We start from the raw sequence: 22,733 nt of genomic DNA, 5'->3' as shown, positions 1-22,733 counted from the left end.
GATTCTGGGAAATGGGAAATTCAATCTTTTCCTTATGCCACCTTTCTTATATTAATTTCCATTAATCAATTACAGTGACCTGGGCGGGTTTCAAAACCCATTTGCTCGTGGGCACGCGTGTGCTCGCGATGCTTCTATGCATGCGCAGAAGCATCTGGGCAGGTGGGTGGAGCCTCCCGCCGCCGCCATTACCGGTTCACCTGAACTGGTAGCAATCCACCACTGCAGTGACAGCTGGGAAGTCATACAGGTAGTCCTCAGTTAATGATCCTAATTAAGTGTAGCAATTCTGCCACTAACTGAAGCAGCTACAAAGTGGGAAATCAGGTGACTGCGACTGCTTTCCTGCTAGGAGGAGACAAGACGAGTACATTCCACAACTTTGGAATGCCTCCTAGCTATTCCCCTCCTTTGGGGAGTCCAAATGCCGGCTTACTCACACTGAAAGCCACAGCTTGAGGGTTCGGTGGGAATGCTATACACAGCTTATTCTCTTAAAATCCCTTCTTCTCCATTCTGCTTTGCAGAACGGGGAGCAAGTAATTTCTATAGGCAATCTCTCCTTTGCCTGACCCTTCCTTCTCCACTGCAGAGCAGAGGAATTGGAGAGATTTCAAGAGGTGTTGATTCATCTACACATCAGAGTAACGAGTTGGAAGGGACCTTGGAGGCCTTCTAGTCCATCCCCTGGTCAAACGGGACACCCTATATTGTTTCAGACAAATGCCTGTCCAATCTCTTCTTAAAAGCCTCCAGTGTTGTAACATTCACAACTTCTGGAGGCAACTTGTTCCACTGATTAATTGTTCTCACTGTCAGGAAATTTCTCCTTAGTTCCAGGTTGCTTCTCTCCTGATTAGCTTCCATCTGTTGCTTCCTGTCCTGCCTTTCGCTTTGGAGAATAGGTTGGCCCCCTCCTTTTTGTGGCAGCGGCTCAAATACTGGAAGCTGCTATCATGTCACCCCTGGTCCTTTTTGTTAAACTAGACTGCAGCTGCTCTTAGCCTCCAGTCATCTCCTAACCATCATGCTCTTTCTCGAGTCTCAAAATTTTTGTTTCTGTTGTGACCAAATAGACATTTTTCCCCTCTTCCCCCATCCCAACACAGCAGAAAGACTGGAGGCAAAGACTCCAAAAACACCATATGCTATTTGCATGGCCCATTCAGGGCTCCTCCCCCCTCGCTTTTGATGGATACCGCATAGACAGCGGTCCCCCACCTTTCTGGCACCAGGGTCCGGTTTCGGAAGAAAAATCGTCTTCCGCGGACGGGACGGGACGTGGGGGGGGGGGGGAGATTCCGCACATGCACAGATGAAGCTTCGCTTGCACGGGCAGGTTCCAGTCGGCGACCCGGCGGTTAGGGGACGCTGCGGTGGAAACCTTGCAATCAGTTTCTCTGCGACCTGCTCTGCAAGGCACGGGACAGCCGGCACTGACTGTAAGGACCGCGCTGCGGCCGCTTTCACAGGTCACTGGATGATGAACGGTCGGTAAGCGAGGACTTCCCGTGCAGGGGTTGGTGCTGCCCCGCCGCGCTCGGCTCAAGGGGCGCCCTGGGCGGGGCTGGGCCGGGGCCACGCACGGAGCCACTAGGCATCTCCACTTGGGCCCTTGGGCAGGTGGCGGGAGACCGGATCTCGGACTGGCCGAGTGGGAGGCCCAAACCGGGTCCCCCTCGGGGGAAGAGCGGAGGAAGCGCCAGGCCACCCCATCCCGGTCGTCCGGGTTCCCGGCCTCTTCCCTGCCCGAGAGGTCACCGGGGACCCTTCGAAGGCGGAAGCGGAGCCCCAATCGGGCTCCCGGGGCCGCCCCCCACTCGGTCGCCGTGCGCAGGCGCCAAGCTCCCCCGTCGGGCGGGGCACAAGAGGCCAGCGGCGGAGGCGGGGCCGCCATGAATCTGCGCCTGCGCCCCGGCAGCCAATGAGCGCGCGTGACGTCGCGCGCGGGCGAGGAGCCGGGTCGGCTCTGCCCGCCGCCGCTCTCATCCGGCTTCCCCCTCGGAGGAGATGGAGGCGGCGGCGCAGCGGCTCCGGTGAGCAGCTTCTCCCCGCCCCGCCCGCCCGCCGGCCCGCCCGCCCGCCCGCCGCCGGGCTGACCGCCGTCTGTCTCTCCCCGCAGGCTGCACCTGGTCACCTGGAACGTGGGCACCGCGCAGCCCCCCGGCGAGGTGGCCGCCCTGCTTCGCCTCGGCGCCCCGGAGCCGCCTGTGGACCTCTACGCCATCGGGTGGGTGCGCTGCCCCGCGACCCCAGCGGTTGCCAGGCCCCGGCCCCGGGAAGTGGCGGCGGAGACGCCCCTCTGCTTCCCCCGGAGGGTCCCCGGCGGCGGCACTTTGGGTGGCGCCGCGCCCGGGTGCATCACTGGCGCCTCCGCTGCTCAGCTTACAGGAGGTGAACTCCCGGATCCTGAGCTTCCTCTCCGATCTGGCTTTCGAGGACCCCTGGACGGCCTCCCTGACGGCAACGCTCGCCCCGCTGGGCTACGTCCGGGTAAGCGGTGGGGCCCGCGGGCTCCTTCGAGGCTCCGGGAGGGCCGCGGGGCGCCTCTCATCCCCAAGAAAGGGAGCCGCCGCCTCGCCAGGGGGGCTCCGAGGGGACCGGGCTGCTGGAGCGGAAAGCGCTCACGGAGGGCAAAGCTGGAAGCGGCGCCCTGGGTTGCTGAGGCCGGGGCCCTCCGAGTCCCTTCGTCCTGAGACGGCTTGGTCTGAAATGCTCCGCGGGAGGGGTTGTTTAGCCCCAAATGGGGGTTTTGAATCAACAGTCTGTCCTGCTCCAGAGGTCCGAGGGGCCTTCCGCATGGGAGTGGATGCGGTGCTCTGGGGTTCCCGCACAGATCTTGGCCGTGGGGTCCTTCTACCACAAAGCCGAAGGGTGATGGGCTTGTGTGACCCCTCACTGTAATCTCTGGGCATCACCAGCCTTGGGCATTTGCTGGCAGCCGGTCAGTGGAAGAAGCGCTGCCTGCCTGCATGGCTCAGGGCTGCTTCTCTTCTGCTGTCAGGTATCTTCCATCCGCATGCAGGGCATCCTCCTGCTCCTCTTCGCCAAGCAAGCCCATCTGCCCTTCATTCGGGGTGTGCGGAGCCAGTTTACCCGCACCGGCCTGCACGGCTACTGGGTGAGCTGCTTCACAGGGACCTTGCCAGGCCTCCAGTCAGTTAAAGCCTCAGGTACAGTAGATGCAGGAAAAGCAGGGAGGCCGAATTCTGCTGTGGCCAAGCCTCCACGCACACATGCACGCCTTCATTTTTTGCCTGAATGTTTTTGCACGTTTCCATCTTTCTAATGGAGGCAGGCAAAATGGCAAACTTCATACCATGATAAGAACTAATATGAAATAACCAGTATTTAATTTTTAATGCTAACTGTAACCTGCAAAACTGGTTAATAAAGAACTCTCTGACAGCTTTCAAGCCCCAGTAAAATCTCTAGCGATGGACATCCTCAGGTAGGGAGTTCCACATATGTGTTTCCTGCTTCAAGGCACCAAAGCAAGTCGTACCGTCACAAACGGTGTGAAATTTAAAAGCAGAAGCTTCTGAAATTTGCTGAAGCAGGCATTCAGAAACTGGGCCAGGCTGGCCCCTGCTGGGCAGTCAGTAGAAGCCCCGACTTCCTGGTGGCCCTCCTGGGTGTTGGGAATCATCCTGCTGGAGAAACATCCCCCACCCCACCCCGGCAAATGGGGTGTGACCCAACCTGTGAATCCAGATTCTTGGCCACAGGGCGACTGTCAACAAAAGGATGAAGAAACAGCACAGAAAACCAGGGGTTGCATCCTTGCTCCTGATGTACAGGTAGTCCTTGACTTATGACTACAGTGAAGGCCAAAAGTTTCCATTGCTAAACAAGGCAGTTGTTAAACGAATTGCGCCCATTTTACGATCTTTTTTACTATGGTTGTTAAAATTGCTGCAGTTGTAACCATGTGGTCATTAAGCAAATGTGGCTTCCCTCTTTGGCTTTGCTTGTCAGAAGCTTCCTAGGCAGGTTGCAGATGGGATGGGTGGGGGGCAGGATGGGATGCTGCCACTGACCTAAGTACATGCTGGTTGCCAAGCTCCCAAAATTTGTTTACATGGAGATGCTGCAGTGGCCACAAGCATGAGAACTGCTCCTAAGTCACTTTTTTGAATGGGAAATTTGAAAGTCAAGGACTCCCTGTATTTTGCAGTATATTTCTTTGTGAGTTTGTCCATCCTGAAGGCAGGGCTTTAACCTGGCAGTGTCAAAAAAAGTGCCCCTCGTGCCCCACAGAGCCCGGGAGTGTGGAGGCAACCGCAGCCTTTTGTCTCATAGGGCAACAAGGGAGGGGTCTCCATCCGCCTGTCTCTCTATGGCCACTCGGTCTGCTTCCTGAACTGCCACCTGCCAGCCCACCAGGAGAATGCCAAGCAGCGCCTGGATGACTTTGAGCACATCCTGGAGATGCAGCACTTCGAAGAGAAGAAATTCCCCTCCGCCCTGGACCATGAGTGAGTGGCCTCCCCAGAGGGTCCTGCTGCCCAGTCCAGTGAGACTGGGAGTCCAGCCAGCAGGCCCTGCGGCTGTTCAGCTGCTTTTTGGGCGAATGGTGTCTCCCCCCCCACGGCCCCTTTGGTCTTATGGGGGGGACGCCCTGCAGAGGTGGCAGGGGGAGAGCACAGAAAAATCAGGAGAGAAATGGGTGAGGGTTAGAAAGGAGAGCTGATTCCAAGAGGTCCAGAAAGGGTAGACATCACCACTTCTGCCTTCTTTGCCACTTGGTTGCCCTCCGGAGCTGCCCTCAGATAGCCATCGGCTGTGGAGGTTAAGAGAAAGGTTTTCTCTTAACGGTTTTGAAAACCGAACAGGACAATTCCAAAGTGGGCTTCACATTTCGCTTTATACAAAGCAATCCCTGTTATCCCAAACACTTTTATCTGCATTTTAACCCTAAGAATAGTTTCCAAATAGTTCTAGCCAGATCTGAGGACTGCCCATAGCATTGCTGGGGGTCTGACCGGGAGGGCTTGGAGATCACTCATGGCCATGTGGCTCTCGGGGGAGGGGATGCACAGAAATGAGGTTTCTGCAGGGAGGGTGTTGGCCTTGGTGGGATGAATGGGGGCTGCCTGCCTGAGTAAAGGAAGGAATTGCCCGGGGGGGGGGTTGCCCTTCTGAAAGACGCCTTGGTAACTGCTACCAGCCTTTTGGAAGGGCTTGTTGCTCTGACAGCCTGTTTAGATGAAATCATGTCATGGTGAAGAAAGGAGAGGCTGGGGGTCGGTTGCTTTTGGCAGAAGCCAAGGAGGGGCCGTCCCCTCCGTGCTGCTATCTGCATCCTTTCAGGCTCCTCTTCTGGTTTGGTGATCTGAACTTCCGGATCGAAGACTATGGGCTGCATTTTATCCGAGAATCTATCAGCAGCAGTCGCTTCAACCTTCTCTGGGAGAAGGATCAGGTACCACCACCACCACCCGGCCTGCCCTCCCCCTGGGATTCCCAGTCTCCTCAGCCTTTGAATGGGGAGGAGTGGCTGGTTTTACTTCCTGATACTGTCTGGCCAGTTCCCATCTGGTGTCGTCGTCCCACACTTCGGTTTCTTCCTTTTCCGATGGGGCAGCTGCTTGCAAGGCTTTCTGTCCTGGGAAATGAAGGGTGCTGGCGGGGGGGTGGGTGCTCTTCACCATGGCTTCTGCGCTTGGCCTGCAGCACCGAACAGCTTTTGCTTCCCATTCCCAGTTAAACATGGCCAAGAAGAAGATGTTCTTCCTCCAGGAGTTCTCAGAAGGTCCTCTGAAGTTCAAACCCACCTACAAATTTGACCTGCACTCAGATGAGTACGACACCAGGTAACTGAGGAGGTCTGTGAGGGGCTTCAGACATCTGTTGTGCTGGCCTTTGGCTGGGCAGAAGAAGCCAGAGAAATCTCTGGGGCTTCCCAGTGGCCCAAGCAGAAGCAGGACATGTGGAGGGGGTGTCTTGGTTGGCAAAGCCTGGCTGCCCCTCTCCCCTTCTCTCTATTTGCAGACCCAAGGAGACACTGCTTGGGTCTAACTAAGGACCCCCTCATGTGGGGAGTTTTGGAAATCTTAGACCTTTGGGCCTCATGAGTCTGCTGACTTTCAGACAGTCACCTCTTCTGACTTGGTTGTTGCTGGGGTGATGATCCTGGTGTGTTAATTGGCTTCTGACCCTCCTGAGGCATACAGGGGGCAGCAGCGGCCCTCCCCTTGCTGTTTATGGGCTGCGCGGGTAGATCTCCCAGAGACAGTGGCCAGAAAGAACTGCTGGGAGGAACCCAAAACAACTGCACAAAGTGGGACCCAGAAAGCATACAGCAGCAGCAGCTGAAAAGTTACCGCAGGTGTCTGTCATGCATGCTTGCACCACTGCGTATTCAGCCCAAGGTGCTCAATCAGGTACTCGGCCACCTGAGCACTGACCAGCTGGAAAGATGCAGCAGCTTCCTTCAGAATGAGCTCTTTTCTGGATCTAGAACTGTCACAACTGTGACCAAAGTGCTTCTGAGTTGTTGGGGGAGGAAGGGGCTTTTTATGCACCAGCAGCGTTCCTGCCTGGGGAGCCCCTTCAGATAAAAAGCTGCCCAAGTTTAGTCCCTGAATGCAGCTCTTAATGCAAAGTGGCTTGAGGCTTCAGCTTCTTCTGCTCGGGGTGGGGGTGTGTGGCCGCTTGGGCTGCCCTGGGGAGCCAGCTGGCCTCTGTCCTTGCCACCATTCTCCCCCCACCCCCTGTTTCTGCAGTGAGAAGAAACGGAAGCCCGCTTGGACTGATCGGATCCTCTGGAGAGTGAAATGTCTGCCGTGCTCCGAGCCAAAGGAGGTGCCCAGGGAGGGAGGGGTTTCCCTGTCTCTGGGCAGCTACACCAGCCACATGGACTACAACATTAGCGATCACAAGCCGGTCACTGGCACCTTTGAGTTGAAGGTAGTACCTTGGCTCCCCGAGGGCAGCTGTCTCCTCCGGAGAGATGATGATTCCGGCTGCTGGTCTCTCCCCTTGGCACCCAGTTGCAGATGTCTGGCACCCCGAGGCAGGCCTTTCCCACTGACTGACCCTGGGCATTGCTGCCACTGGCTTCTAAAGTGAAGCAGGACATCCTGCCCTTAACTCGGCCGATGCCACCAGTTCTGTGGTTGCTGCAGGGTCTCCGAGGGGTACCTATCGAAGCCTCCGCTAAGAACAGTGTTCTGCATGTCTGAGCTGGCACTTTAGGCCACGCTGTGGCTTGCTTAACTAGATTGGATTGAATAAACCAGCCTTGCCTGGGCACAGACCCTACATGACAGCAAGCACTGACCGTGGCCCCAGTAGCTGTGTATCACTCCCCTCCCCCGCAGGTATGGCTCCCAGGACCTCTGTGGGTTGTTGACAACATTTCTGTCTAAGGAGATTCTGCCTTACACACCTTTATCAGTAAGCAGCTCCTTCAACAGACCCACCCCCACCCCTGACACCAAAACTCAGTCTTAGCAGAGTAAGTACAATCCCCAGGTCCAGCTCCCCAATGGAATGGAAGGGCTTCCTTTCCTCAAGGGGAGGTAAGGAGGGCTGGTGCCACCTGACCGAGAGGACTGGCCGGGTGAGGGGCTGGCGCTCCTCTGGACGAGCCTCTGGGCGGAGGGAGGAATTGCAGCCCCAAACCATACTGAAGCAAGCCTGTTAGTAAGCTGAAACTCAGATTAAATCCCAGTTTGTTCTTTTTCCCCAGTTTACAGGGTGGGCCTCTTAGCCTGACAGTAGGGCCTTTGTGACCCTGAATGTGAAGCAGGCTGGGTGCCAAGGGGGCTACGCCTTGGGAGAAGGAACTCAGCCTGGCTGGGTTCCAGGGTGGGGGTGCTCCCTGGCCTTTCTCACCTTAGGTTGGGCGGCTTTGTATATGCAGGTGCAGCCCCTGCAGACGGAGCCCCTGGTTGTGCTCTGCCCGGTGGGCATCTGGAGTGCTGAGCAGGACGCCACGGTCAGCTACATCACCACTCCAGAATTCGCCAGCAGTGCCTGGGACTGGATTGGGCTCTACAGGGTAATTGGTACAAGAAGTGCAGAGGGGAGGGTGCTTAGGCTGGTGCTCAGGCTCGGCTCGGCTCAGCTCTGCTGCCCAGACACCAGGGCTCTTCTCAGACCAGATGGTCATTTTCCCAGCCTCCTCGGCAGAGGCTGCAATGCGCCCCCCCATCCCTCCCCCCAGTTTTTCAAGGAGCAAGCTGGCTGCCTCAGAGCAGCAGCCTCTGCTGGGAAAGACCCTCTTCCCATTTTTAACAAGCCCAAGGGATGGGAAAGGCTCCTGCCTGCCCAGAGGATGGTGGGCTCTGGGGAGAACGGTCCCTTGTGGGGCCCGTCTGGCCTGGCAGCTGCTTCTCACTCAGCCTCCTGAAGGGAAGGCTGTTCTGGACATGCGCTCCCTCCCACCGGGAGCCCTTCATCTGTGCTGGCAGGTGGGCCTGTGGGCTCCCCTTGCAGCTGTTCCTCTCTCCTGGCAGGTGTCCTTCCGACATGCAAACGACTACGTCACGTATGTTTGGGTGCAGGATAATGAAATTTCTTCTGAGGATGGGACAAAGCAGGTGAAGGAGGCTCCCGGGACTTTCTTCTGCTTGGCTGCTTTTCTGCTCCTGCTGAAAGTTGATGGCGGCTTCCTTGCTTGCAGGTTTATCTCGGGGCCGAGGGCCTCCCCAAACTGGGGGGAGAATTTCTCTTGGGGTATTACAGCAACGCACTGCAGTCCCTCGTGGGCCTTAGCCAGCCGGTCCAGGTGAGGGCTGCTTCTTCCTCATCCTCCCTGCTCCTGAAGGGGTGTGTGTGTCTTTGGGATGTTGGAAGACTCCTGTCACAGCAAACGGCTCTTGTGCTGGTGCGGGGAGGCCTCCAAAAGCCCCTTTGGAGAGACAGAATTTACCCAGCTCCCCACCACCACCTTTGGGGTCTGGCTGGGATTAACTCCGCAAGAGTTCTCGGCCCCGTGGCAAGGGGAGCCCTTCCTCTCCGCCCGGAACCCTGGGGGGGCACCTTCTATCTTTGCCTTCTTTATGGGATGAGTTGGGGGGGCAGAATTGCATTTGGATACGCGTCTCTCTCTTTCCAGGTCCAGCCGAGCCCGAAGTCAGCTGAGCAGCAGGTGGGCTGGGCAGGGGCCAGCAGTGCAGAACACCTTCCCGGTGAGAGGCCGCCCTGTGACTTCTGAGGTCCCCCCTTCAGCACCACCATGCGCATCGTGAGGCACCCCGGGCTCAGCCTCCAGAGTGGCCTGGCTCGGCTAGCTGCACCTCTGAAGAGCCCTGCCTCCCTTTGGCACAGAAGAGCCAGGGTGGACCCAGTTTCCCAGCAGGAATGCTGGTTTCCTTATGCCACAGCCGATGGGCTACTGTCCCATTTTCCTAGTGCCTCTTAGGATCTGTGCGCTTCACCCAATGTTAAGGAGTCGCTGCTGGCACTTATTTGAAAACTGGGATTGTAGGATTTTTATGAAATGTAAACCTTTTAGAACTGAAATACATTTTATTGCAGCTGGAAAGAAAATGCAAAGGCTGTTATTTTTTCACCATTTGTCTTGAAATGGGGCAAAGACCCCACGCATTCCTCCAAAGCCTGGATAAGAGACAGAGCGCTTCCCCCTGCAGGCAGGAGGGCCCGACTCTGGGGCACCTCAGCTTTGGAGCCAGGCCCAGATGGATCTCGTCCTGCTGCAGGCCTCTGGCTTCGTGGGCATTTGGGCCTTTTAAGTCGGGGCTTTTTTGAGAGCTGCAGCTCAAATGGTAACACACTGAGATCTCTCTCACAAGCATTGCGGTTGAGCCTGGACTTACCTATCCTGTAGGTGGGCATCCTCTTTTTCCTGCCTAAGTGCAGCACCTTCCATTTCTCACCACTGATGTGTGTCTTTGTGGATTGGGCCATCCCTGTCAAGATGCTTCTGAATTTTGAGCCTATCTAGAGCCAAAATGTTAGCAATTCCCCCCAAGCTACTGTTTTCTGCAAACTTGATGAGTTCCCCTTCTATCCCCTCAGTTAAAACATTTATAAAAATATTGAAGAGTATTGGGCTTAAGAAAGTACCCCACTGCACACTTCCCTTCATGTAGATCCAGCTCCACTGAGAACCACACTCTGAATGCAGTTAGTCAGGCGCTGACCAATCCATCGGATGGTGATCTTACCTTGTTCCATCTTACCAAGAAGTAGGCTGTGGTCTACTTTGTCAAATGCCTTATTGAAGTCCAAGTATGATATTCCCAGCATTTGCCTGATCTGCTAATTTAGTTACTTTATCAAAGAAGGCAATAATGTTTATTTGGTATGAGCTGCTTTTAACAAATGCACGCTGGCTTCCAGGAATTGCCTTATTCATTTCTGGATGCTCACAAACCACCTGCTTGATTACATATATCTTTTCCAGGATTTTCCCATGTATTGATGTCAAGCTTTTCGGCCTGGAGTTTCCTAGATCTCCTTTTCACCCTTTTTGGAGGTTGGAGCCACATCAGCTCTTTTCCAGCCCACTGGCAGTTCCCCAGTTCTCCCGCTGAGGCTTTGAGAGATACGGTTCAGTGGTTCTGAAATCACGTCTGCTGGCTCCTTCAAAAACCTGGGGTGTAAATACTTGCCAAAAGCAGACAGGCACTCTCTTGCCAAATCCTCGCCTATCTTGTTCTGTCTCCCACAGTGCTGCTTTTGATAGATTGGACTGTTTTTTCCTTTTGTGTAAAAACAGATGTAAAGTCAGAAATTAAGCATTTCTGCTATTTTCTTGTTACCTGTCATCTTCTGAACATCTTCACCCACTAGGTGGACCAATCATTTCCTTGACTTTTCTCTTGATGCTTATATATTGAAAAAAAAACCCTTATTTTTGGCTTTTGTTGCTCTTATGGAGCCTTAACGTTCTTGACTTGGTCTTTGCAGATTTGGGCTATTTGCTGGTATTCTGTTTGGGTTATAAACCAGTGATGAAATCCTCCGCAGGTTGCCACCGGTTCACTGCCCACGCATATGCACTGCCCGCCAAATGCGCGCAATGCACGTACATGCACAGTGCGTGCCAAACGCATGCTGTATGCACAATACACACCAAATGCATGCTGCACGTGCACAGTGTCCACCAAACGCACGCACATGCGCAGTGTGCACCAAATGCACACTGCATGCGCAGTACACACCAAACTTGTGCTTCGCGCGGAAAAAGGAGCCGTTTGAAGGTAAGTAGAAGAGTGGGGGGGAGGGAACAGCTGGGCCGTGCAATTTAGATTCGCTAGAAAGCAGGATTTCCTCCTTTCTAGTGAATATAAATCATGCGGCACAGCTGATCATCGGAAATACCGGTTCAGACAGTGAACTGGTAGCATTTCACCCGTTACAAACCCCTCTTTCCAAATTTTATATTTGTCCTTTTTGTCAGAGAGCTGTTTCTACAACCACACTAGTCTCATCCGGTGTCCCTTGTTTTTCTGTCTCTGTTTATTGTTTCTGTTTGGGACTTTATTATCTGAATATGAATGAATGAATGAATGAATATTTTAATTTGTATACCGCCCTTCTCCCGAAGGACTCAGGGCGGTGAACAGGCAGATAAAATACAGATACACACAATAGTTAAAAACATCCCTTAAAAAACTAATCTAATTTGCCCAAATGTTAAAATAACACACTCCCCCATAAAATTACAAAACTTTAAAAACCCATCAAATTCAATTAAAATTCAAAGATAAAAATCAAGCTAGTCCAGCCATACGAAATAAATAAGTTTTAAGTTCGCGGCGAAAGGTCCTAAGGTCAGGTAATTGTCAAAGTCCGAGGGGAAGTTCGTTCCACAGGGTCGGAGCCCCCACAGAGAAGGCCCTCCCCCTGGGGGCCGCCAGTCGACACTGTTTGGCTGACGGCACCCTGAGGAGTCCCTCTCTGGGAGCGCACCGGACGATGGGAGATAGAGGCCGGCAGTAGACGGTCCCGTAGATAGCCCGGTCCTAAGCCATGGAGCGCTTTAAAGGTGGTAACCAATACCTTGAAGCGCACCCGGAAAACAACAGGTAGCCAGTGCAGTCTGCGCAGGATAGGTGTTATGTGGGAGCTCCGAACCGCTCCCTCAATAACTTGCGCAGCCGCGTTCTGAACTAGCTGAAGTCTCCGGGTGCTCTTCAAGGGGAGCCCCATGTAGAGAGCATTGCAGTAGTCCAGGCGAGAGGTAATGAGAGCATGAGTGACTGTGCATAAGGCATCCCGGTCCAGGAAGGGACGCAACTGGCGGATCAGGCGAACCTGATAAAAAGCTCTCCTGGAGACGGTCGCCAAATGATCTTTAAAGGACAACCGACCATCCAGGAGCATGCCCAAGTTGCGTACCTTCTCCATCGGGGCCAATGACTCACCCCCGACAGACAGCCGCATCTGCAGCTGACTGTACCGAGGTGCCGGCATCCACAGCCACTCCGTCTTGGAGGGATTAAGCTTGAGCCTGTTCCTCCCCATCCAGACCCGTACGGCTTCCAAACACCGGGACAGCACTTCAACAGCTTCACTGGGGTGGCCCGGGGTGGAAAAGTACAGCTGAGTATCATCAGCGTACAGCTGGTATCTCACCCCAAAGCCACTGATGATCTCACCCAGCGGCTTCATATAGATGTTGAACAGAAGGGGTGAGAGAATCGACCCCTGTGGCACCCCACAAGTGAGGCACCTCGCGGCCGACCTCTGCCCCCCTGTCAACACCATCTGCGACCGGTCGGAGAGATAGGAGGAGAACCACCGATAAACGGTGCCTCCCACTCCCAATCCCCCCAGCCGGCGCAGCAAGATACCATGGTCGATGGTATCAAAAGCCGCTGAGAGGTTTAATAGGACCAGGGCAGAGGAGTAACCCCTATCCCTGGCCCTCCAGAGATCATCCACCAGTGCAACCAAAGCTGTCTCCGTACTGTATCTGGGCCGGAAGCCAGACTGGAATGGGTCTAGATAGACAGCTTCATCCAGGTACTGGGGTAGCTGACATGCCACCACACTCTCTACAACCTTCGCCATGAAGCGAAGATTGGAGACTGGCCGGTAGTTCCCTAAAACAGCTGGGTCCAGGGAAGGCTTCTTGAGGAGGGGTCTCACCACCGCCTCTTTCAAGGCCGCAGGAAAGACCCCCTCCCGCAAAGAAGCATTTGTAATCCCCTGGAGCCAGCCTCGTGTCACCTCCTGAGTAGCCAGTACTAACCAGGAGGGGCACGGATCCAGTAAACATGTGGTGGCGTTCAGCCTACCCAGCAACCTGTCCATGTCCTCGGGAGTCACAGGATCAAAGTCATCCCAAACCACCTCAACAAGACGGGTCTCGGAACCCTCGCCTGGATCTACCCAATTTTGATCCAGTCCGTCCCAAAGCTCAACGATTTTGTCGTATAGATAACCGTTAAACTCCTCGGCACGCCCTTGTAGGGGGTCCTCCCGCCCCTCCTGTTGAAGGAGCGAGCGGGTCACCCGAAACAGAGCGGCCGGGCGGTTATCTGCCAACGCAATGAGGGAGGAACGAGAACGCCGAACCCTCAGTGCCATTAGGTAGGTCCTACTATAGGACCTAACTAGTGTCCGGTCAGCCTCAGAATGGCTGGATCTCCAGACACTCTCTAGGCGTCTTCTCCGGCACTTCATCTCCCTCAGCTCCTCGGAGAACCAAGGAGCTGGTTGAGACCGACGCCGGGTCAGAGGCTGCAAAGGCACGACACGGTCCAAAGCTCCAAAGTTCCCAGGCTGCAACTAGTTCTTCAATCGTGTCGTGGGCCAGGTGCTCGGGAAATGGCCCAAGCTCCATCAGGAACCTCTCCAGGTCCATCAGGCGCCTGGGACGGAACCAGCGCATTGGTTCCGTCTCCCTGCGGTGGTAGGTAGCGGTCAGAAAGTCTAGACGAAGGAAAAAATGATCTGACCATGACAAAGGTTCGACAACTAAATCATTTAAAACCAGATCATTAAACCACTGGCCAGAGATAAAAATCAAGTCTAGGGTGCCTCCCCCGACGTGGGTAGGGCCGTCAATTAATTGAATCAGGTCCATGGCCGTCATGGAAGCCATGAACTCCTGAGCTGCCGAGGATGCTACGCCGGCTGATGGCAAATTGAAATCCCCCATGACCAACAGTCAGGGGTTTCAACTGCCAACCCGGCCAGCAACTCCAACAGCTCAGGCAGGGCTGTTGTCACGCAGCAAGGAGCCAGGTACATGATCAACAAGCCCACCTGATTCCTACGACCCCACTTCATGTAGAGGGATTCACACCCAGCTATCTGAGGCACAGTGGTTTCCCTCGGCTCGAGACTCTCCTTAATAATAACCGCCACCCCGCCACCCCTACCCTGGGCCCTCGGCTGATGGAATGCTCGGAAACCTGGTGGGCACATCTCCACTAGGGGGACCCCCCCTTCAGTGCCCAACCAGGTCTCCGTAATGCCCATAACATCCACGGTCCCTTCCTGAATAAGATCTGAGATCAGGGGGGCTTTATTAACCGCGGACCTGGCATTACATAACATCAGCCAAAGGCCCAGGTCCCGATTACTCTGGCCACTCGGGTCACGGGAAATTCCTGGGGGGCTGGAGCACGCAATCGCTCATAAACAGCGCGAGCGAGCCCCCGAAACCTGATGTGGCCCCCCCTTCCGTCATATCTGCCTCTCCCACTTACCGTAGTAATAGCTCGACCCTGACAAACTGGAACGACACCCCTCTCCACAACCCTAGGACCTATTAAGTTACCGCCACGAACACATGATGGACCTAGCCCTCCTGACGGGTTTCCCCCATCCACCCCCTTAAAATTCCCATTAAAACTCCCCTTAAAAAACGGTTAAAACAGTTAATTAAAAATCCCCTAAGTCTCCTATTTTTGGCATGCCACCTCTCGGGGTTCCAAAACCCATCCTCAAGATGGGCCCTCGATAGTGTAGGGGGCCAAACCCGCGAGAGAGGGGACTCTCGCAGGGCAAGAAGGTCAGCCGCTGTGAATGTCCGCATAGCAAGAGTCCGGCAAACAGGCCCATCCTGGACCATCCTGGACCAGTCAAGTTTTCAAGGGTTTCCCAAGGGTTTCAAGGGTTTCCCAAGCACCCTGAACTGGTTTTCCCTGCAGTATTTTGTGTCTGGGGGGAGGGGTGTCCCTCCCCAGATGGCCCTTTCCATCCCACCTCCTGCTCTGAAGGGGTGGCATTCACCTGGCAGGCAAGGGAACTGCCAGGGAAGCTGCTTCTGACGAAAAGGGGGAATCAGGCACTCTTTTAGGAAGGTCCTTGCTCGATGACAGACGGACTTCTTGGCTCTCCCAGGCCTATCCCTCATAGACAGTGGCAAATAATAAGCTGGTAAATGTGGCTGCCTCCACAAGAGGTAAGAAAACTGGGAGGAAGGTTGCCCCTCCAGCCCTGTAAAAGTAAACAAAGTAAAAGATCTTCTCACAGTTAAAGCTCTGTATAGCCAACCTGCCCCACCCCACCCGCCAATCTCTGCAGTTTCCAGATTTGAAGGGGATTTCCCCCCCACCCATGGAAGATGTCCTGCCTTGCTGGATCTTTCTTCTCTGGGAAGAAGTATGTGTGATGTGTCATCTGACACCCTTGTTAGCAAGGAAGATAATGTCTCAAAGAAAGTGGCTCTACTCTCTCACAAACACCCACACCCACACATGCTGTAGCCCAAACCCGGGGTGGGGGCGGAGCATGCAATCGCTTGTAAACAGCGCGAGCGAGCCCCCGAAACCTGATGTGCCCCCCCCTCCCGTCATATCTGCCTCTCCCACTTACCGTAGTAATAGCTCGACCCTGACAAACTGGAACGACACCCCTCTCCACAACCCTAGGACCTATTAAGTTACCGCCACGAACACATGATGGACCTAGCCCTCCTGACGGGTTTCCCCCATCCACCCCCTTAAAATTCCCATTAAAACTCCCTTAAAAACGGTTAAAACAGTTAATTAAAATCCCTAAGTCTCCTATTTTGGCATGCCACCTCTGGGTTCCAAACCCATCCTCAAGATGGGCCTCGATAGTGTAGGGGGCCAAACCCGAGAGAGGGACTCTGAGGGCAAGAAGGTCAGCCGCTGTGAATGTCCGCATAGCAAGAGTCCGCAACAGGCCCATCCTGGACCATCCTGGACCAGTCAAGTTTTCAAGGGTTTCAAGGGTTTCAAGGGTTTCCCAAGCACCCTGAACTGGTTTTCCCTGCAGTATTTTGTGTCTGGGGGGAGGGGTGTCCCTCCCCAGATGGCCCTTTCCATCCCACCTCCTGCTCTGAAGGGGTGGCATTCACCTGGCAGGCAAGGGAACTGCCAGGGAAGCTGCTTCTGACGAAAAGGGGGAATCAGGCACTCTTTTAGGAAGGTCCTTGCTCGATGACAGACGGACTTCTTGGCTCTCCCAGGCCTATCCCTCATAGACAGTGGCAAATAATAAGCTGGTAAATGTGGCTGCCTCCACAAGAGGTAAGAAAACTGGGAGGAAGGTTGCCCCTCCAGCCCTGTAAAAGTAAACAAAGTAAAAGATCTTCTCACAGTTAAAGCTCTGTATAGCCAACCTGCCCCACCCCACCCGCCAATCTCTGCAGTTTCCAGATTTGAAGGGGATTTCCCCCCCACCCATGGAAGATGTCCTGCCTTGCTGGATCTTTCTTCTCTGGGAAGAAGTATGTGTGATGTGTCATCTGACACCCTTGTTAGCAAGGAAGATAATGTCTCAAAGAAAGTGGCTCTACTCTCTCACAAACACCCACACCCACACATGCTGTAGCCCAAACCCGGGGTGGGGGCGGAGAGGGCAGAATTGGCGATTGCCAGCTCTTTTCTGAGGCATCAATAAGGCCAGGTTCAAGGGCTTGTGGTTTGGATGCCCAACTTGTTCCTGTATGATGCTGGTCCAGAGTGCAAATGCCTGCGTTCAGGAAGCGCTTTTGGTCTCACAACATCTTGTACAAAAACAAACTAGAAACCCATCTCATGCTCTGCTCCACAATCTGACTGCTTTCCCTTTTAAGCCCTTTTGAAGGATGGTGCTTGCAAGGTGTCGCTTGTGATTTTATCAGTTGGCCCTGGGACCACTTTCCCCTGCAGCTTTTAAGAGTTTGGTGCATGTTTCCCCCACCCACTTTTTAAAATAATGTCTAATGTACGGTTAAAACAGTTAATTAAAATCTAAGTCTCCTATTTGGCATGCCACCTCTGGGTTCCAAACCCATCCTCAAGATGGGCCTCGATAGTGTAGGGGGCCAAACCTCACAGAGGGGACTCGAGGGCAAGAAGGTCAGCTGTGAATGTCATAGCAAGAGTCAACAGGCCCATCCTGGACCATCCTGGACCAGTGTTTCAAGGGTTTAAGGGTTTCAAGGGTTTCCAAGCACCCTGAACTGGTTCCTGCAGTATTTGTGTCTGGGGAGGTTCCCAGATGGCCTTCCATCCCACCTCCTGCTCTGAATGGCATCTCAGGCAAGGAACTGCCAGGGAAGCTTCTGACGAAAAAATCAGGCACTCTTTTAGGAAGGTCCTTGCTGATGACAGACGGACTTCTTGGCTTTGGTCTCTAGGCCTATCCTCATAGACAGTGGCTAATAAGCTGGTAAATGTGGCTTCCACAAGAGGTAAGAAAACTAGGAAGGTTGCCTCCAGCCCTGTAAAAGTAAACAAAGTAAAGATCTTCTCACAGTTAAAGCTCTGTATAGCCAACCTGACCCCACCCCAAATCTCTGCAGTTTCAGATTTGAAGGATTCACCCATGGAAGATGTCCTGTTTGCTGGATCTTTTCTCTGGGAAGAAGTATGTGATGTGTCATCTGACACCCTTGTTAGCAAGGAAGATGTCTCAAAGAAAGTGGCTCACTCTACAAACACCCACACCCACACATGCTGTAGCCCAAACCGTGGGGGCGGAGAGGCAGAATTATTATTGCCAGCTCTTTTCTGAGGCATCAATAAGGCCATTCAAGGGCTTGTGGTTTGGATGCCCAACTTGTTCCTGTATGATGCTGGTCCAGAGTGCAAATGCCTCTTCAGAAGCGCTTTGGTCTCACAACATCTTGTACAAAACAAACTAGAAACCCATCTCATGCTCTGCTAATCTGACTGCTTTCCTTTTAAGCCCTTTGATGGTGCTTGCAAGGTGTCGAGGATTTTATCAGTGGCGGACCACTTTCCTGCAGCTTTAAGAGTATGCATGTTTACCCACTTTAAATAATGTCTAATGATTGAAAACTATCGTAGCTTCATTTGTAGGCCCTCCTGACTTTGGTCCCAGCCTTTTACCTTCTGAGGAAAATGGCTAGAGCCGCTCCAGTCCCCCAGGATGGACCCAGCCACGATGCCCTCCCCAGCTCTGAGGGTAGGGCAGCCTCATCCATCCCATTATTGATCCTTTGCAGCCCCCGGGAGGCTACACCCTCCATCAATTGTGGGCCCCAGAGAAGAGATCCACCTGCAGCCCAAACGGAAGGGGCTGGCCTTCCTGCCCCTTGATCACCTCACGGGAGGGTCAGAGGAGGACCCAGGACAAAGCACCAATGGCCCCTTAGTGCCTGGGGGTGGTTTGGACCCTCTGCAGTTGGGTGCCCTTTGACCTTCTCTGAGTTCGTCTCACAACCTTTGCCCTCCAGCTGTGTCTGTCTATCTCCTTGAGCCAGTCAATTGGCAGCCTCCACTGACAAAAACTAGATATTACAGGTGGCACACTCCTCCCCCGCTCCCTCCCTCCCCCCTCCTTTGGGGTGGATCTCCCTCTTTCTCTTCCCCCTTCTCCCCTCCATTTAGACTCCTCTGTGTGGCACTAGGTGAGGGGGAGGCTATCCCGCTTAGGGCCTGGGCGTGCTCTGATGGATGCTTCCCTTAGCAAAGAGGGGAGGGACCAGCTTATGACCTTCCCTCCCTTCTCCAAATGACAGTCTTCACTAAGGGACCAGTGGTGGACTGCTGCCAGTTCGGACCAGTTCAGGCAAATCGGTAGTTGCGACCTGTGGGTGAGCCCACCCACCCATCCGGGTGCAATCCTGTCCTATACCGCTGTGTTTTTGATGGCGCACGCGTGTGTGGAAGGCATGTGCGAGTGAATTGTCATGTTTTTTGACACTGCATGCATGCGTGGATAGCACATGTGTGCAGCGGAAGACACATGCTCACATTTCTGGTGCTGGGCAAACCGGTTGTTACAGTATGTGACGCCCACCTCTGAAGGGGGATCCAAGGCCCCCAACCCCACCGCTCCATCCTCTCAACAATCCCTCTTGCTGCTAGCTGGGAGGCAGGGAAGACTTCCCTCGGGTCGTCTAACCCCTGACGAGGTCTTTCGCACGTTCCCTTGCTGCAGAAAGTGGTAGAGCTGTAGCCATGTACACAAGGAGCATGACTGAATATGTATGTTCACTGGGCACCATAGGAATAAAGCCTGCAAAGCATTGCTCCTGGGGATCAGGAGTGTGACTGGTCCCCAACAGGCCCTGGGCTAGGAGCCCCCTCCATCTGGAAATCCCAAAGGCGCTTTTTCAAGAGGCAACTGGATTTTCTGGTTTTTCATTTGAAGATATTTCACTTCTCATCCAAGAAGCTTCTTCAAATTGAATAGCCCTCTCTCAAGACAGAGGGAGGGATACAATATCATTTGTCTCCAGTCTACAACACAGTCCTTTCAGCAGTTCCAAGAAGGCTCCACACCCATTTGCACCACTCAGGTGACCCTGAGGACACCTGAGTGGTGCAAATGGCCTCCAAGTGGCAATGACTCTAAAAAGAATGCAAATGACCGGCTGTCTGCAAGGAGTATAAATCCTTCCACTCCCCGCCATCTAGTCAGAGCTGAAGAAGCTTCTTGGTTGAGAAAGGAAAGGTCTTCAAAAGAAAAACCAGTAAGTCCCAACTGCCTCTTGAAAAAGCACCTTTGGGACAACCAGGACTTGGATGACGGAGAATTTCCATCTGGGAAATTCCTCCAAGGGCACTGCAATTAAAGGGATGCCTAATCTTGTAACTTTGATTTCCCCCCCTCGAGGAGTGCTTTTTGCTGGTCTGGTACAGATTAAACAAGCTTTATTCAGCATTTCGGCTGGTGGGTTCATGCGGCTGAAAATCCTCTTTGGCTCAAATGGTTTTGCAAATCTGTGAAGCTTTTGGTCTGCTCCCTGTGAGCAAAGAGGGGGAGAGGGTGGGGCTTGTGCCCTGCTGGGAAATGCACTGTTTGTGAAGGGGGGGGGGAGTGCACAGCAGGGCACAACTGATCTCCTCTTGCTGGTCATTGGCTGTCATTAAACACAGACTTTGTTTATAACATAAAGTCTATGCCCCAACCACTGGTGCTGAAGAGGATGAAATTGAAGCCCTACAGCACCTTATAGAATTAACACCAAAAAATGATGTCCTTATTGTCATGGGGGATTGGAATGCTAAAGTAGGAAGCCAAAAGATAACTGGAATAGCAGGCAAGTTTGGCCTTGGAGTACAAAATGAAGCAGGGCACAGGCTGATAGAATTTTGTCAAGATAATATGATGGTCATAGCAAACACTCTTTTCCAACTACCCAAGAGATGACTCTACACATGGGCATCACCAGACGGTCAACACAGAAATAAGATTGACTACGTGCTCTGCAGCCAAAGATGGAGAAGCTCTATACAGTCAGTAAAAACAAGACCAGGAGCTGACTGTGGCTCAGATCATGGGCTTCTTGTTGCTAAATTTAGGCTTAAATCAAAGAAAGTAGGGAAAACCACTAGGCCACTCAGGTATGAACTAAATCATATCCCTGATGAATATACAGTAGAGGTGACAAATAGATTTAAGGAATTAAATCTGATAGACAGAGTGCCTGACGAACTATGGATGGAGGTTTGCAACATTGTACAAGAGGTAGCAACTAAAACTATCCCAAAGAAAAAGAAAGGCAAGAAAGCAAAATGGCTGTCTGAGGAAGCTTTGCAAATAGCTGAGGAAAGCAGGGAAGCGAAAGGCAAGGCAGAAAGAGAAAGATATACTGAACTGAATGCAGAATTCCAGAGAATAGCTTGAAGAGATAAGAATGCCTTCTTAATTGAACAGTGCAAAGACATAGAAGAAAACAATAGACTAGGGAGGACCAGAGAACTCTTCAAGAAAATTGGAGACATGAGACTTCGGGTTGGCTCCGCTGGCAATGGCGGCGATCTTTTTGATCGCCAACCTCTGGATCATGTTGAACTGCTAGGACAGCGACAATCAGCTGCTCAGTGGTTCGTAATTCCCCCTCTTCGGGTGAAGAAGAGGAGGTGAGTGGCAGGGGCAGAGGTAGAGCTTCCCCAGAACCCCTGGAAGATACCAGTGGGTTCAAAGGGTTAAGCTCCCTCAGAACTCCGAAGTGCTCCAGTTCCGAGGATATTTTTCTGCTTCGGCAGATCTAATTGCCGCGACCAATGCCGGGACCGACTTTAGCTTATAGAAGAAAATACCGGACTAAGCAGAAACAGGAGAACTCTAACTATAAAAGCAAGTAACCAAAAACAATTCCCTGTTATTTTACTTCAAGTTTTGGAGCTGATTTTAAAGTGAAAATGGCGGCTGGTTCTTAATGAGTTAACGAGCTGAAAACGAAAGTGTTAGAACTTTTACTGTTTGCTGTATTGAAAGAATTGCTGGAGTTTTAACATTGTTAACAAGAAGAGATATGAGACTGTTTTAAAAGACTTAGAAGATTTATAAGAAATATTAAGTTAAAGAGAACCTTTTAGAGATGGCAGCAAAACAATTAAAGACAACTGTATAAAAACCTCAGGAACATCTACAGACTCCAGCACACACAGCAGATACAAAATCTAAATTTAAACCATTACAGGATAATTTGAAAGACTTTATGAGAGAATCTTTAATGATGCTATGAACAAACTTCTGATAGAAAAAGCTTAAATTAATTACAGATGAAATGTCAGATGAAAAATCAGATGAAATTCAAATTGGAAAAGAAGTTAAGAAGGTTTAGTGTCATTGTACAGGGTTTGGCATCAAATGATTTTATTGGAGGAGGAAGTAGAAGAAAAGAAAGTTAATTTAAAATTGGAAAAAGATGGAGGAAGCTATAAAATGGATAAAGTAGATGATGAAATTGTTTTGGTAAAATATAGAGCTGTGGAATTTGCTTTAAGAAAGTAAAAGAAAATAAAGAGAATTTAAGGAATTTTTTCTGAGGCCTTTATGGAGATTTTGAGCGCCAGCAGATGTTTTCAAATTGACAAAATTTATGAGTGAATTCAGGATAGCAAGACAAAGAAATCTTCCAAGAGACATTGTTATTTACACTAGAACAATGAGAATGATTTTTTCTTTTAAAGGAGAAAAGATTCAAGAGCTGGTCAAGATATTTATTAAAGAAATTTCCAAAATGCTGAGAGGCAGGAAGGAATTTGCTTTCTGGTGAATGAACTTAAAAGTGTCAGATTGAGTACAGATGGGATATTCCAACTGGTATAATAGTATTATGAAGGAAAGCACATCATTAAAGAGAGAGTTTTATGCTTATGTGAAAAGTCCACCATCTGGATGTAGGAGAAAGGAAGGTGAAATTAGAAGAAGGATGGAAGATCTTTACAAGTGTTGGATGCCTCTAAGAGGATCAGAGATTCCAAGAGAGCAAGATTGACAAGAGTGGCCATTACATAGAATAAAAGAAAGCCCAACAGGCTCAATTGCAACTTAAGACGAAATGGAGGAGGCAAAGAAAAATATATGATTTTGCTGGTCAAAAGTTTCCGGTTGCTGATAATGGCAATTAGACTTTTATCATGGAA

General features: G+C 52.2%; 1 protein-coding gene across 3 annotated transcripts; it reads left to right on the top strand.

The window, feature by feature from the left end:
• The first annotated feature begins 936 nt into the window (after positions 1-936).
• On the top strand, positions 937-9,501 carry INPP5K (inositol polyphosphate-5-phosphatase K). Of its 3 annotated transcripts, none has more exons than XM_058163871.1 (12): positions 937-1,494; positions 2,123-2,230; positions 2,385-2,493; positions 3,005-3,121; positions 4,303-4,478; positions 5,314-5,425; positions 5,707-5,816; positions 6,729-6,912; positions 7,871-8,008; positions 8,466-8,549; positions 8,633-8,737; positions 9,068-9,501. In XM_058163871.1, exons 1-12 carry the CDS (start codon positions 1,316-1,318, stop codon positions 9,164-9,166), a joined length of 1,521 nt encoding a protein of 506 aa, XP_058019854.1. In that variant the 5' UTR covers positions 937-1,315; the 3' UTR covers positions 9,167-9,501. The 3 variants fall into 3 exon arrangements, with proteins under 3 accessions (XP_058019854.1, XP_058019855.1, XP_058019856.1); XM_058163872.1 differs by lacking the exon at positions 937-1,494 and adding an exon at positions 1,892-2,036; XM_058163873.1 differs by lacking the exon at positions 937-1,494 and having other exon boundaries at positions 2,392-2,493.
• Positions 9,502-22,733: the final 13,232 nt, after the last annotated feature.

Source organism: Ahaetulla prasina, chromosome 1 (assembly GCF_028640845.1).
Source record: "Ahaetulla prasina isolate Xishuangbanna chromosome 1, ASM2864084v1, whole genome shotgun sequence".
In the NCBI taxonomy this organism is placed as follows: domain Eukaryota; kingdom Metazoa; phylum Chordata; class Lepidosauria; order Squamata; family Colubridae; genus Ahaetulla; species Ahaetulla prasina.
The sequence above is the reverse complement of the archived record's forward strand: the minus strand, read 5'-3'. Positions and strand labels throughout refer to the sequence as shown.

Bases quoted from the DNA above. Each gene is read 5' to 3' on its own strand.
- INPP5K (XM_058163871.1), top strand. From the start codon at position 1,316: ATGAAGCTTCGCTTGCACGGGCAGGTTCCAGTCGGCGACCCGGCGGTT. The intron at 2,494-3,004 runs GTAAGCGGTGGG...TTCTGCTGTCAG, and splicing joins CCCCGCTGGGCTACGTCCGG to GTATCTTCCATCCGCATGCA. The intron at 8,738-9,067 runs GTGAGGGCTGCT...CTCTCTTTCCAG, and splicing joins GCCTTAGCCAGCCGGTCCAG to GTCCAGCCGAGCCCGAAGTC.